At 38.3% G+C, this 15,391-nt stretch overlaps 1 protein-coding gene across 1 annotated transcript; it reads right to left on the reverse strand.

Moving 5' to 3' along the window:
- Positions 1 to 4,727: 4,727 nt before the first annotated feature.
- Positions 4,728 to 9,018, reverse strand: GNG11 (G protein subunit gamma 11). Its single transcript, XM_077856895.1, has 2 exons — positions 8,833 to 9,018; positions 4,728 to 5,151 (listed from the first exon to the last, which is right to left on the reverse strand). Exons 1-2 carry the CDS (start codon positions 8,926 to 8,928, stop codon positions 5,026 to 5,028), a joined length of 222 nt encoding a protein of 73 aa, XP_077713021.1. The 5' UTR covers positions 8,929 to 9,018; the 3' UTR covers positions 4,728 to 5,025.
- Positions 9,019 to 15,391: the final 6,373 nt, after the last annotated feature.

The following is a 15,391-nucleotide window of genomic DNA, read 5'->3' on the forward strand; positions in this document are numbered from 1 at the left end:
AGTAATCAGTGAACTGTGTTAATATTTATCAGTTTTTATATTATGTTTTCGAATTATTTCATATAAGCTTAAATGCTTCTTTCCTCTTCTCTTCACTTTTCCCTCTTAGAGTGAGACACATCCAAGTTTCAATACTATTTCAAAATGCTCAATAAGGCAAGACCCACCCCCTTTCTCTTTCCCTATGCTGCATCAAACAGAGCTGTGAAAGTTTGAATGAATACACTAATTCTGCAGAATAAATATATTTTTAGATATTTATATTTAATCTGATTACTTCCAAAAGGGATTTGAAGTTATTTACTGATAAATACTGATCAATGTCAAAACATGAGGACATTTTATGGATTTAAAGAGCTCTACTCCTCACCTGGAGATCAGGCTCAATAATTTCCAAACCAACTCTGTGAAGTAGGTCATTCACATTGTGCCTCAGGCAGGCTGGAAGAAGAGGCTGAGATGACATAAGCTAAAGCCTAGGGCTAACTTTATTAAGGAAAATACACAAGTTTCTGCAGGGAATGAGTTTAACAGTTCTTAGAAAAGATTCTTTGGTATCTATACATACACTCTAGGGCTAATTATGATTTAATACTTTTGATAAAGAAAGTCCTTATAGCATCTGATTTATTTCTTCTAGACTCTCTACCATAATTCAAGTAGCTTATATCAAATAAATTCTGGTACTAAACTGAGAGATTATATTGTTCAGCAAATGAGCAAGTGCTATTTGCTATATAATTAGAGCTTATCACTGTTATAAAAATTTAGGTTGTGATATGATTTTTACTGAGGAAGCAAAATTCACCCCCTTTGTAAAGGTTAACATTTTTATATTAGGCTGTGATTACAGAAAACCAACCAACCAACCAACCAGTAGAAACAACTGAAATAAGCAACTATAAAATGTTATGCCATAAACCAGGGCTAAAAATTTCTGAGGCTACAGTAAGTAGTTGGCTATGTGTGCCAAAAACCACTTCAGAAAATTATTGAGCTAACAGTTCTTTTCACTGCGTATATATTGGCTTCTACAAGAGAGGTAGTACTACATATTGTTTATCACAGTCCCTATGTTGCCAGTTCAGTTGCTATATGACTTTGTGTAAATTACTTTCCCCATATATACAAGGTAGTTGTGAGAATTAAAAGACATCATCTATGTAAAAGGGCTTATTCCAGTGCCCAACAAATATTAAGCTCTTCATATGTATAAGCTATCACCACCACCATCATCATCATTATCATGCCATCATCAGCATCATCATTAAAAAGTAAAAAAAACCAAAAAACCCTTTACTATTTATCCTAACATATACATCATAATATACTCTGTAATTTCCACCTACATCTGAATAATTATAACTTCTATAAATTTCATGATGTTAAGGACTTTGTGTAATTCACCTCTATATCCCTTGGGCCTAAACCAGGGCCTAGTACACAGAGAGAGCTCCAAATATTTTTGGTTTTGAATAACAAATGCATACATTTTTATATATGCCAATGTGAATTATTTTTCATGACTGTTAATTTTACAAAGATCTTTTCCCTTCATTTTATTTTTTATCCCTTCTTTTATTTATTTATTTTTATTTTAGTTTAGTTTTTTATTGGAGTTCAATTTGCCAACCTATAGCATAACACCTAGTGCTCATCCTGCCAAGTGCCCCCCTCAGTGCCTGTCACCCAGTCACCCCAACACCCTGCCCAGCTCCCTTTCCACTACCCCTTGTTTGTTTCCCTTCATTCTAAGTGAGGTCAATTCTGCAATTTATAATCCACCTATTTTAATCCTTCCTGCCCATTTCATGTTCAATGGAATTATGTACTCTTTAATATCAAGTTTAAAAAAAAAAGGAGGTCATCATTTAATGTGTATGTGAGCCAAAAGAAAAAGGAACGAAATGGCGTCAATGTGTTTCTGCATTCTCCTAGTACCAGTGGATGATTTTTAATGGTCTGTGGATTCATGCCCTCAGACTGAATGTAGCCCAAATGGGGAAGGTGCTAATGATGCCCTGGTCTTCCCCATTAGGACAGCCCAACAAATAGAGAAGGATATCAGGGTTTATTCTAACAGGAGAAATCCCATAGCATTTTCCTTCTGTGACCACCTCACTCCTCTCTATTAAATCAAAGATATCTTCTGATTGATCCCTACTTTCCTAGACTGTAATACTAGAAAGAGGAGCTTATTTTTCATTGCTTATCATCCTTCTAAGTCTCAGTTAGAGGGGATAAGGGAGGAATATAACTACTACTGACTTAACATTTCTGTCTTACTTCATGGGATAAGCTGAATAGATCCAAATATATTATTAATCAGATCATGTTGACTGTACAGACTTATTTATGAATTCATAGGACTCTAATACCAAAATATACTTACTCTCCAAAGCCTAAACATAGTAACAGAAAACTTGCTTCTATTTTTTATTTTTAAATTAATTTTACTTCTTAAAGTAGTTAATACATTTACAGGGTACAATAATCAAAACTTCATAAAAAGAATATTCTTTGAGAAGTCTCAATCTCTTCTTTTACCACCTGGCTGTACCCAACAGTGACCCTAAAATACCAAGTATGAGGGAACTTATGATGTAGATTCTGCCTAGAAGTAGGAAAGCCAATTTTGCCAATTCAATGAGTTCATAGAACCTGAGTCTCAATACAAAGCATGGTAACTATTCAATCAGACGCCAAATGATTAACACGACTGTATACTTGGAAGAAATTGAACACATGATTTAAAATCTGCTTGACAAAAAAAAAAATAAATAAATAAAATAAAATAAAATAAAATAAAATAAAATAAAATCTGCTTGACAAATTCCCACTTACTAATGGTTACTTTTATAATACACCCAAATATGTAGTTACCATATTTTTCATTTTCTTCCTAATGCAAGCTAATACATTTTCAGCAGTTGAACACTTGAAAACCAAGAGGATTTTATTTCACTTCTACCTATTTGCTGAATTACTATGATGAAACAGTAAGAAAAAAAAGAACAGAATTAGATTTAGTAGAAACAACTACGAGATGGGGAATTTATTAAGGCAAAACCAGAGTGGGCCAAGCTGTCATCCAGCTGAAAGCACTTAAAAAGCAAAGGCTAGGACTTCAAGGTATACATGAACGGAGAGCTGAATGTAGCTAACAGAAACCCAGGATACAACCTTCTAATCCACAACTCTGAAGAGGTTAAGGATAAATGTGTTGACTTGGCCCTCCATGAAAAAAGCAGGTGATCTGATCTGCCTTACCAAGGACCAGAATAGATGCTTGATACCTCATGCAACACAAGAGAACTCCATGGCTTGAGAGACATGAAGCTGTTCATTAGTCAAACTTTATAAGCCCCAAAGTATTAAAATCCCAGGCCACCTTAAGTGTGAAATGACTAACAGTAGCAACACATCCCAATACTAACTGTTCTATGGCGGTTGGAAAAAGTATGCCTTTACTGTTCTTAAATCTCACCTTAGAGTAGAGCATGCTTTGGGCTAAAATTATCCCTGGGCTCTCATTAATCCCAATTGACGTCAACACTCGAAAATGGCAGGAAACTGGAGGAAATAGTCCCTGATCTTGGTTGACTGTAACCTGCTCTTTCAAAAGCCTGGGGCATCCTGTTCCCTTGCAGAGAGGGAAAGGAAAGTACATTCAGAGTGAGGATGCTGATATGCTCTAGGAAGCTGCTAGAAGTCACAGGCACCTCTCTGGCTTGGTAAGGTATACTTCTGGGTCTGAGCAGGAGGAAAAACCTACTCAAGGACAAACCTTGGCTTCTTGTGTCACATTTAAAATCACAGGGCACATATGAACCTGAATTTACCTGTAAGGGTTTTGCTTGTCTTTCTTTTGGCTCAAACCTTGAACAACTGACATTCAAAAGACAAAGAGAGGGGAGAAAATGCTTCATATGAAGAAGAAAGGTCCCTTTCTTTGAGGTCCTGCTGCAGGTGCTCTCACAAAGAACAAGAGTGGGTAATGAACCTCGGCACATTGCACCCAGGCACTAATCCTGGGGCAGCTACCATCACGCCCTGAAACGTTAAGCCATGGACTGGAGAAAATATTTGTAACACCTATCACCAACAAAGGCTGAATGGCCAAAATATACAAAGAATGCCTGCAAATAGATGAGGGGGAGAAAAAAAAGGAGCTAATTTTAGAAATGGGCAAAAGATGAACTGGTCCCTTTGGAGGACAAGGAAAGTCCGTATGGTTGGCCTGGGCTTGCTGGAAAAGGCTGGTATGAGTAGGTAAGAGCCAAGCATCTGTGTCAATGCCACAAAGCTGGAGGGTCACCGTGCCCAGGACCTGCAGATCCTGTGGGAGATACCAAGGCTGACCTCCTGGTGGCTTCTCCTGGGCTCCAACCATGGCTCTTCCCCAAGTACACTACTGCAGGAGCACTTTGAACAGGGCTGTATGGCTAATGTGGTTCCGGACTCAGATACTCCAGCTCCAGTCAATGTTAGGAATTCTACTCACTCAGTTCCCTAAGAGTCAAAATTAGATCAGAAACATTCCAGAAGTCAGAACTCAGCATTGTAAACCAACTGAGATCTGAAGTAGACAGCTGGATGGGAGAACTGATCTATCAAATCCCCTAATCTTTTGATATATGTCCCAAACACATGGAAAGTTATGGGGAAAAATATAAAAGTAAATGCAAAAAAAAAAAAAAAAAGCTTTTTAAAATTGCCAACACTCATTTTCCAGAGATAAAACTTTATTTAAGGCATCAAGCAATATACTGAAAGAGGTGAGTCATGCACAAGTAATGTCCTTATTTCCATAATTGTACATTTGATACTTTCTGCTCTCTTAAAAAGGGTGCGTAGTGAGCAAAGATGAGAAGCATACAGCTTTTAAACATAACCATACAATATAAGTGTTTAAGAAAGTCTTTAAATTTTGTTTTCCTTCTCTGAAAGGAATTTCGATTTTATTTCAGAAAACCAAAACAAACTAGTTCTTCTACTGAGGATGAAATTTCTCTCCAGAGTTATTTATGAAATAATGCAGCTGCCTTTCTCTTTAAAAGGATTCTTGTCTTCTGGAATTCCTTTCACCAGAGGATCCTCTCCAGAACGTTCTTCAATGTAGTTCTTTATTTCTTCGGAACATTTAGACACCTTGAGAAAAAAAAAAAAAAAGAATGAATTAGGTCAGGATTGTCTACACTTCGTTACCACCCTTTAGTGAAATTAATATAATGGAGTACAGCTAGCATTTAAAAAAATGAAATAGTATAAAGATATTAGCACAAAGCATGTATAATATATATATGCTATATATGAATGACAGAGTCATGTAAAATATATTTCTATGTTGAGGGTCAAAAAGCTTGAAAGTCACTGTACTGAATAGATCTTCCCCGGCAATTTCTATCCATTGTGCCTCATATGATTTCCTTCCTCTACTATAACACAATTATGATGTGTCCATAATATTTTAGGATCTAAATCAAAGTGGGGTATCTCACTTTCAATTTCCCATGCTAATGAACAGGTGCAGTAATAGATAATCCCTAAATGTTTTGGGCTGTGTCCTGCCAAAATTCTCACTTATTATAGGTGTGTACCATGTTCTGCAATTTTACAAAATGATAGAAACATTGGAGAAAGTCTGATCTGGGAGGTTGAAGTAGCCCAATCCTACCATTTATGTCTCTATTCTGAATTCCTTCCTATTGCTTTAGGGCAATGATCATAACAAAAGATTTATTTGAGGTTTATTAGGCTTATCTGAGATTCTGGTGTTTATGTAATTAGTTGAAACTCTGCAATGGAGAAAGGATTGAGAAGTTTTTTCAAAAACTCTGTCCTTCAGAGATAGGTTGCAAGAGTGAGTTTTAAAAAGAAAGGGAAAAAAAGGATTAGTGTCTTAATGAAGGCCTGCATTGCTAAGAAGAAATTAGAAGTAAAATTAACAGAAGCTCCAGCAAATTCTAATAGAGACCTCTTAACTCTAGGAAACTGTTCCCATAGAATTTATACTCTAGATTAGCAATCCTCAAATTGTTTTAATAGTGATTACTAAAATATGTTTGCATATGTATCCCAAAATGTTTATAATTATAAATAACGTGTAATTATTTACTTATAAATAAGTACAGATGCTACTGTGTTAATAACTAATGTGTAATTATAAAACATAAACTGGAAATTGTCAAAAGATGAGATTTAAATCTAATCAAAGTAGAAATTTTAATATTTTACTCCCATGCCCCAAATACTCTTCACACACAATGTGAAGACCACTGTTCTAAAATTTAAAACTAGGTGATGGTAGTTATATGACTTAAAATGTAGTGAAATAAAAATCTTTTCAAGGTTTTTCAGGTGCCATTCTCTCAGGTAACAATCTCTCTGATTTGTTGCTGACATTTATAGTGCACACATTTTATGTGAGTTGTCAGAAGTACAGATGCAAGGTAATCATAACCTGGGTCTGTCTCCCCAGGTATTTGTGGATAAGATTAGAGTTCCCCCAAATTGTATCTGTTCTTTTTTTTTTTTTTTTTTAAAGATTTTATTTATTTATTCAAGAGAGACACACAGAGAGAAGCAGAGACACAGGCAGGAGAAGCAGGCTCCCTGCGGGGAGCCCGATGTGGGACTTGATCCCTGGACTCGGGGATCACGACCTGAGCCTAAGGCAGACACTCAACCTTGGAGCCACCCAGGCGTCCCAGTATCTGTTCTTACAGAGCCTTCTTCATTAGTTTCCCAAAGAGATCTGTAACCTCCTAGAGAATAATTACTCCTCTGAGCATTTCCTTCCATGATCAAGAAGATATGTTTGAAAAACAATTAGCTGGAGCCAGAATTCAGCCTATGAATTCTGTGTCCTTGGCCTGAGCAGAGCACACATCTTAGCCATGAACAATTTATTGACAGAATAATGAACGAGGCGTCAGAACGCATGTGTTTTAGTACATGCCCTATCATTATCTCTGAGGTCTTGAATAAGGAGGTACTTAGTCTCCTTGGAATTCAAGTTATTCATCCTTAAAAGTGAGAGCACTGAATGATCCCTAAGAGCCATAATGATTGTATAGCACTAATACTCTATAATTCAAAGTGTGTAATAATATATGTTTGCATATTATTATTAGGATTTAGAAGTCTCTCCTTGTAATCTCCTAAGGCTATCTTTGAGGGCTTTTTTTTTCTCCCTTTGGCATACACTTGGGAGCTGGAAAACTGATCCAGCAGGGTGTGGCAGGGAGGAACAGCTAATGAATGATACCTTTAATTTCTACACTGTCCGCTGCATCCAGGCCCCTGCCCAATTTCTGATTTGAAGCTTAAAATACCTAGAAGACACTTGTCTCTTTTTTCTCCTGTAAGTTCTGCACATTCCGGTATCAGGGTATTCCAACTTTGTTCAATGCTGCACTTCAGTTATGCGACTCTGTTTAATATGTAACCTCTAAGGTACATTGCGTGAAAAAACTCCAAGTGGCCAACACTTTGCCATCCACAAAATGGGTCTCTTAAAGTTTCAAGAAACTACCCTATTCTTTGGGTCCTGTAACTTTGTTTACTCCTTTAAACATAGTATTTTTAAAGCTTTAAAAAATGGATAGAAATAACTCTGCAGTCCAAAATCTAGGGAGAATAGGGATTTGGAAGTGAAAGGTTAAATTTCAGAAAAGAAATATGTAAAGAGTAAAACTCAGAAACAACCGCATCTTCCAAATATCACTCAAAATGTTCATCCTGAGTGACAAGACTCTGTCATAAATAGAATTACCATAACTGGATCAGGAAAGTAAGGGAGCGTATCTACTAAACCTGCTTAATTTCAATTGTTTTTCTTAATTTTTTCTTGTGTTAACCCATAGAGAAATGAAATTAGTTTAACTTTTTCTTGCTGTGGAGAAAGGAGTAGATCATTTCTTTTAAAAAATCTCTATACAAAAACCTCTTCCAGGACTGCCTGATTTGAGGGGAAAAAAGGAAGAAATGCATGCTCATATTACCAGTAAGACGTAAACAGTACAAAATCTCCAAGAAATTTTAGTGGAGACTTCTGAACACCAACGTATGTGTTCTCATTGAATTTGTAATCCACTTCAGTGGCCTCTAAAATTTTTAATCGTGATCCCTAAAGCGAATTTTCATATGCACCTCAGTCTCATTATTTATAAACAAATGCAGATACTACTGGATTAGTTCACTGTGCATACTTACTAAACAAAATGGAAAGTAAAAAAGGGATGAGAGTTAACAAATAAGTAAAGATAGAAATTGTAATGTTTTGTTCCCAAGCCCCAAAGAGCAGTTCATTGCATACCTCTGGAGAGGCCTGGTGAAATTCGAAATTGTGTCATTCAAATGACCTCAATTGTGATGAATTAAATAGTGATTTAAAAAACCCCACAAACAGACCATTCTCTCCCATAATGAAAAAGACCAAGGAACTAAATAGCCATCCGCCTTCTTCCTACAATTTGAGTTTTTATTTATTATTATTATTATTTATTATTATTTCCAATTTGAGTTTTTAAAACCAACTAACAGCAGGCAGCATTTTTCGTGCATTTCCCCAACGGGAGGCTCGGATGTTCTGACCTTTCTCCTCGGACCCTTGCCTCTCCTTTACCGCCTGAGGTTCCCCCACATCGGCGGGCAGTTCCCAGCTCCCACCGAAGCCCTACTTCAAGGGAAGCTGGGGGGAGGGACCCCAAAACAGCAAAAAAAAAAAAAAAAAAAAAAAAAGCTGTACTGTTTTACTATAATAAACCAGGGGAAAAACTGCCCTTGGTTCATTTCAGGGAAGGAACTATTCCGGGGCAGCCCTTTTACCTGCTGCCTCTGCAACTTCACTTCTTTGCGAAGTTGCTCAACTTCCATCTTCAGCTTTTCCTTTTCTGGCAGATCTTCGATGTGAAGGGCCGGCATCCTCGCCCACCCCGGCCCGGGACCGCTCCGCCAGGGCAGAGGCTGCGAGTGCAGCAAGCCCGGGCCGCGTCCCGAAGGAACTGCGGGGCCCGCGCACCCCGCCCGCCGCCCGCCCCGCCCCGCCCCGCCCCGCCCCGCCCCGCCCCGCGCCCCCCGCGCCCCGCCGCCTCGGGCTTTCCTCCGCGCGCCCGCGGCCCCAGCCGGCCCGGACCCCGGCCGACCCCGCCCCTGCGCCGCCCGCGCCCGCCACGCCCCCGGGGACCCCCCGCGCTGCGGCCGGCGCTTGGGGCTGCGCTAGCCCACTTTCCCGCAGAAACAAGTTTTACTTTTTGTTCCTTTTTTTTTTTTTTCCCCCTCCCCGTTCCCAAGTCACGTCCGGGTTTTGTTTGCGAAGCAAGAAAAGGAGGACCCTGCCCGGCAGGAAACGACCGTCCTTCGCCTCTAAGAGTCGCCCCGACACGTACGGCCTGTTGTTCCCCGGTTACAGCCTTCTGGGCTGTGGGAAACGTGAACGCTGCGGGGAGGCCCGGGAGGAAAAAGAAACTGAGCCGTAAGGTCAGAAGCCACGCACCAGGTCTGCTGAGGTGCATCCACCCGGGCTGCTAAATGCCTGGGACGTACTGACGCATTTGGGGTCACGGGGGCATCGGGACGCGAACACCGCCCAGCGCTTGCTCGGCCTCTGCGTCCCCCGCAAGCGGGGCTCTTACCGTTTCTTCAGGGGAATGTTTTGAAAGGATTTGGAGGATACGCGGATGATACTGGAGGAGACAGAAGCAGGAATCTTAAGAGTTCCTACCACGAAGTGCGTCTCCACTTCCCATCAACCGGGGTTTGGGTGACAGTTGACACCAAGGGTTGTGAACTCCAGACCCCATTACCTCCCTGGGTGTAGGCAGCGGATTCACTCAGCGTTGGTGTCTCCACCTTCACTCAGTCAGTGTTGGTGTCTCCACTTTAAGTCAGTGCTGGTGTCTCTACCTTAACTCACTGTTGGTGTCTCCACTTTTACTCAGCGTTGGTGTCTCCACTATCTGCAAAGCAGGATTCATCTTGCTGCCATTTCGGAAAGGCAGGAAAAATGTCTGATGTGACACGCGTTTACCTGCAACATAAAGTTTCCCTTTGACCGTTAACTAAAACCTTGTTAATGATACTTAGTAGACTAGAAGAAAAATAAAGCATGAATGTAAAAAACCTTTCCCAGCAGTCAGATATTTCTCTTTTTGGAGATCACCTCCTGCCTACGGAGTCAAATTCAAGTTACCCAGTATTTCAGGGTACCTGGCCCTAGAACCCAAAGCCACTCCCTATTTCGTAAGCACAGATTTTTATTTGTTCATCCTTTCTCTCTACATTCTACTTGATTATCCTCAATGAATATATTGGAAGGAGAAGAACAATGAGCTGCTTGATGAGTACTCTGGGTCTAGTCCCAGCTTTGCCACTGACAATCACTGGAAAAATCACTTAGTTTTTACTGGATTTTGGTTTTCTTATTTATAAAATATCGATGGGGAAGGAGAATAGCAAATTAGCTAAGGTATGTTTTGTTTCTAATTGTATTTATGTGTCCACATCTGATAAATCACTTTCACAAAGAAAATTGTTAAGGAGCTTCTTTTTCTGTATTTGAAATACCACACATTCCAGGATCTCCCAAGCTCAAAGAAGTTAAGTCAGCTGCCAGAGTTTTCCCCTGTTCATAAGTGGTGAGCCAAGACAAAAAACTCACATCTGTCTCCAAAAGCAATTCATATTTTTTGATTCCCCATTGCTTAGTTTTTAAAAGTTGGTTAAAAATAACTTAAATAAGTTAGTGAAAGTAGTTAACATGGCCCAAATTAAATAAGTGCAGCGCCCAAATTAAATAAGTTGGTTAAGTAACTTAATGTTGTCTGTTCCAGATCATAAAAATAGAATTATTTTGGCCTGGAAATTTCTTCTGTATGAAATCATCTAGTTCCATGCAGTGATAAATAGTTATAAATCCGTAGTGGTTATTTAACTTCTTCCACAGTATTATGAGACTTAAATTAGAGATGAAATATATATTAGCATACTATTTTTAGTTTTTGTTCTTATAAAATAATGCACGTCTCTAATATATTAAGTTAACTGATTAAAATGAATTAGGAAATGCTGAAATCCCATGATCACACAGCAGTCTGAAAAATGTCTTGTTTGGTTTTAAACAGTAAAATAATGAGAACACTTTTCTTTTTAGAAGAGCATGTAGCCCCTATCCCTAAGCATGGAATTTACCTCTTAGAGAGCAACCATGGTAAACAATTTCTTGTGTATTCTCACAGAAATGTGCTATCATCAAAATTTTTTGGATAAAGTTTGAAATCCATACTAGTTATAGCCAAATGTCATGTTAGCTTTTTACTTCTATTTTGCATATGACCTGTAATAAAAATTGTTTTACAAAATAGTATGTGTACAAACCATTCTGCAATGAAAATAACAGATATAATCAGAAAATAGCCTTTTTTAGCCCACTGTCTTTTGACAAATGTTTTAAAGAAATTTGCTTAAGAAAATTAACCATGTGGTTATTTCTACCTTTAAAGTATGAAAGAGCAAAGACTATGAAATATTTACCTTGATATACAAAAAAAAAAAAAAAGGAAAAGAAAAAAGAAAATCAATGCAATTCTTGACCACTTTTCTGATGTATTTAGTATGTTGTTAAAAAATCCATATAAAGGAAACTGTGTAAGAAAATATTGAGGGCAGTTATATTGTAGTTGATTTAATTCTAGGTTGAAATAAAAAAGACTGGGGTTCTGGTCTTACTCTATCTTGTGATCTTTTTTGCAAGACATAGGTACTCTCTGCCTTTGTTTTGTTGTTGTAAATAAACTGGGTTATTTCTCAAATTCTGCTCTTCTAGAATTTACAAAGTTAATGGTGACTGTTCAGGCCATTAAAATGATGTTTTTTAAGGAACATATTTAACACATTTGATACACTCAATTCAATTTGTTTTAGTTCAATTTTTTATAACAATCACATGGAACATTTCACAATCTAACCCATTCCATGAAACTATGTATATAGCTTCCTTTTCTAGGTGAAGATAATGTGAAGTTACAGAATGATTTATGTCATCCAGTGCTCCAATCACCTTAACAGCTACTTATAATTTATATCAAAATGATTTATCAATTCTGCTCTACAAGACTTTAAGTTCCATTATAATTGGTCATTCCTATTACTCTGTTTTACTCTTTTCCTCATGTTAATACATTCTTTCAGAATTGAGCAAGTTTGATATTAGCCTTGTTTTGAAATCTGAGTAAAATCAAATCAATTCAAATTAAAATAATAGTGAGAGGTTTTTTTTTTTCTTGCTAAAGGTTAAACTGACCCATGTGTACAAAATACCTCAAGGTGCAAGTATCTCAACTGATAAATTATAGTAACCTATTCTCCTTACTGGTACCAGGAAATTTTGTGGACAAGCCAAATGCTAAGGCTATGTATAGTGTTTCTTGTTTCTCTGTAGTCTTACCTCATTCCTTTTAACCTAGTAATCCATGGCCCTGAAATAACTTCTGGGGGGAAAAAATCACTCACTCACTGTTGTAGCTATATAGCCTGTGGGATAGTCATGATCTCACATCCTTCTTCCTAGACTATCTTTCTTTATATATGTCCTTTCTTATTCCAACTCCTACAAACAGTCTGTATTTTTCAGTAACAGGAATGTTATCCTACTTTTGATTTATTCCCTAGTTAAGCTAATAAGAATTCTGAATTATCTAATATAAAAAGTACTGTCCTTTCCTGCTTTTAATTGAACACTTACTAAGTCAATTCAATTGTAGAGATAATTTATTAGTTGATATGGCAGTTTCAAAGATTTTTTTTTTTAATTTTTATTTATTTATGATAGTCACACAGAGAGAGAGAGAGAGGCAGAGACAAAGGCAGAGGGAGAAGCAGGCTCCATGCACCGGGAGCCCGACGTGGGATTCAATCCCGGGTCTCCAGGATCGTGCCCTGGGCCAAAGGCAGGCGCTAAACCGCTGCGCCACTCAGGGATCCCGGCAGTTTCAAAGATTAACAGAGCTTCTGGCTTGGGAAATTTACAATACCGAATTGAGAGTAAGACAACCACACAGATGATAATGAAAGAAGGCAAAGCAATGTTAAATGGGTTACAAGATACACAGAATACTCTTGGGATGGAGTGAGGGACAGAGGAGATAGTTTATAGGAAGCCTCAGAAAAGGAGTAGGATTTCAAAAGGCTGAAATGAGTTAGAGCAGAGGGACATTTCAGGTGGAGAGGTCAGTCTGACTAAATGGAAGAAGGTGGGGAAATAAGGTGTCAAGTCAGGGATATTTGACACTTAAGTTTGTTGACTATAGAAAGTCTCCAGGGTTTATTATAATAGAAGACATTTATTAGGTTTTTATCTATATCTGTCCTAAGTGATTTTAAATTTTTATGTAAGAATCCATTCTATTCTCTCTTTTTATATGTGAAAAACACCCTGATGTTCCCAGAGTTGAAGTAGAAAAATGGCCAAGTCAGGGTTTTGACTTAGAATCATCTGCCTCCCAAATCTATCCAGTGTTAGAGAAAAGCTAGAGATTTTGGGTAGGACAATACATGTTACTAAATGCTGGCAAAGACTATATTTTTTTTAATCAGGGGAAAAAGAAAATAAAGGGAACACTTAATAAACACTAAACTGCACATAGAAATATCTTTAAGATAGACCACAATTAAACAAATTAACAAGTAAAATGTATAGTACGCTAGATGGTGATGGGTGCTATGGAAGAAAAGAGAGTGGAACGGGGAGAGAGGAAGTGCTAAGGAATGGTTGGAGAGGAGTTTTGTCATTTGAAAGAGGGGAAAAGAGCATCTCCTGAGGAAAAAAATAAGAAGCTCCAAGTTGATCCTGGAATTTGTTAAAAGCACGTTTGATATGTGGTAGAGTGTGTCGTTAACCACTCAGCCAGAGACTCAGAGTCTACACCTGAAAAACCTGCCAACTCCTTTCTTTGAGCCGAGATTTTCTGTTTCAAATAAAGGGGTTGGACAAGGGTCAGTAGATCTTTGTTGAGCATTTACTACGGCCAGGGTGCAAAAGTACTATGCTGGGAGCCAAACTTGGGACCACCTGGAGATTCCCTTCCAGACCAAATATTAGATAATTCTTCTTTTTAAAAAGGATGACAAGCAATTAGCATTTCATTGTATTCTGATCACTGACGTATCCACAACCAGCACTGTAAATGTGAAATAGCAACAAGGAAACACTAACAACAACAACAGTTTCTGAGTTGGGGTAATTGGTACTCATCATTTGTTACAGAAGCAGAGGCAAAATATCTTAGTCATTAGTGCAATGGTAGTGAATTTTGGCTTATGTCAACTCAATAAGACACCAGGAGGAAACTGATTAGCCGGATGATGCAGAAGATGGCTATTTTTTCTATCATCTTGCTTTTGCACTGCTGTAGGGAAAAGGATAGTACTGATGAGGATCTTCTTAGGGATGGGATGGAACAGCATGTATCTCAAAGGATTCTGGCTATTCATCCAGGTTCTTTCCTGGTAACAATACTAATTACACCTACTGGGTCTTCCTGTGTGTCATGCAATATGCTAAGTGCCATAATCACCCTAGGTAATATTTAACCCCTATGAAAAAGGGGATAGAACCATTATTATTCCTATCCTACTGTGGAAGAAACTGAGATTTAGAAAGATTAAGTAATTTATTCAAAGTCAGGTAGGCAATAAAATGCCAGAGCCAGAACTCTCTGGCTTCTTATAACCTTGACTCTGGGTAAACCGACTGTGCCCTCAGACCGCAGACCTACTCTTAATCCAGTTGGTATTTCGGTAAAAAGTTACATCATCGGTAACAAGTAAAAATGGTAAGAATGTAGGAAGAGGTCAAGTTAAAACCCTCACTTCTGACTGAGGTTTGAGAGAGCAAGGGAAACAGAGAGCAAAACATCCACAATGAAAATCCTCAGAGCACACATTCTGCCAAGATAGGTCTTCTATGAGTCAAAAGAATAGACTTCCTAATTCTGTGAGCAAGAGAAAGGTTGGAAAAAATATAAGGCTAACCATGACATATCCTGCTGGAATATTAGTAGTGCTGAAAGAGAAGTTAAGAAACCTAAACCATTAACTATATGCGGCAACTGGAATAATACAGACTCATTCATAAAACATAGTAGTTATTGGTTTTTGTTTGTTTGGGTTTTGGTGGGTTTTTTGCTTGTTTTTGAGAGAGTGAGAAAGAGCACTGAATGGGAAGGGGAAGAGAGAAGGGGACAGAGAAAATCTCAACAGGCTCCATACCCAGCACAGAGCCCAATGTGGGGTTCAATTTACAACTCTGAGATCTCGACTTGAGCCAAAAGCAGGGGTCGGACACTTAACTGACTGAGCCACCCAGCTGCCCCCATAGTAGTTACTCTTA

The sequence above is a fragment of the Canis aureus genome, chromosome 18, assembly GCF_053574225.1.
Source record: "Canis aureus isolate CA01 chromosome 18, VMU_Caureus_v.1.0, whole genome shotgun sequence".
In the NCBI taxonomy this organism is placed as follows: domain Eukaryota; kingdom Metazoa; phylum Chordata; class Mammalia; order Carnivora; family Canidae; genus Canis; species Canis aureus.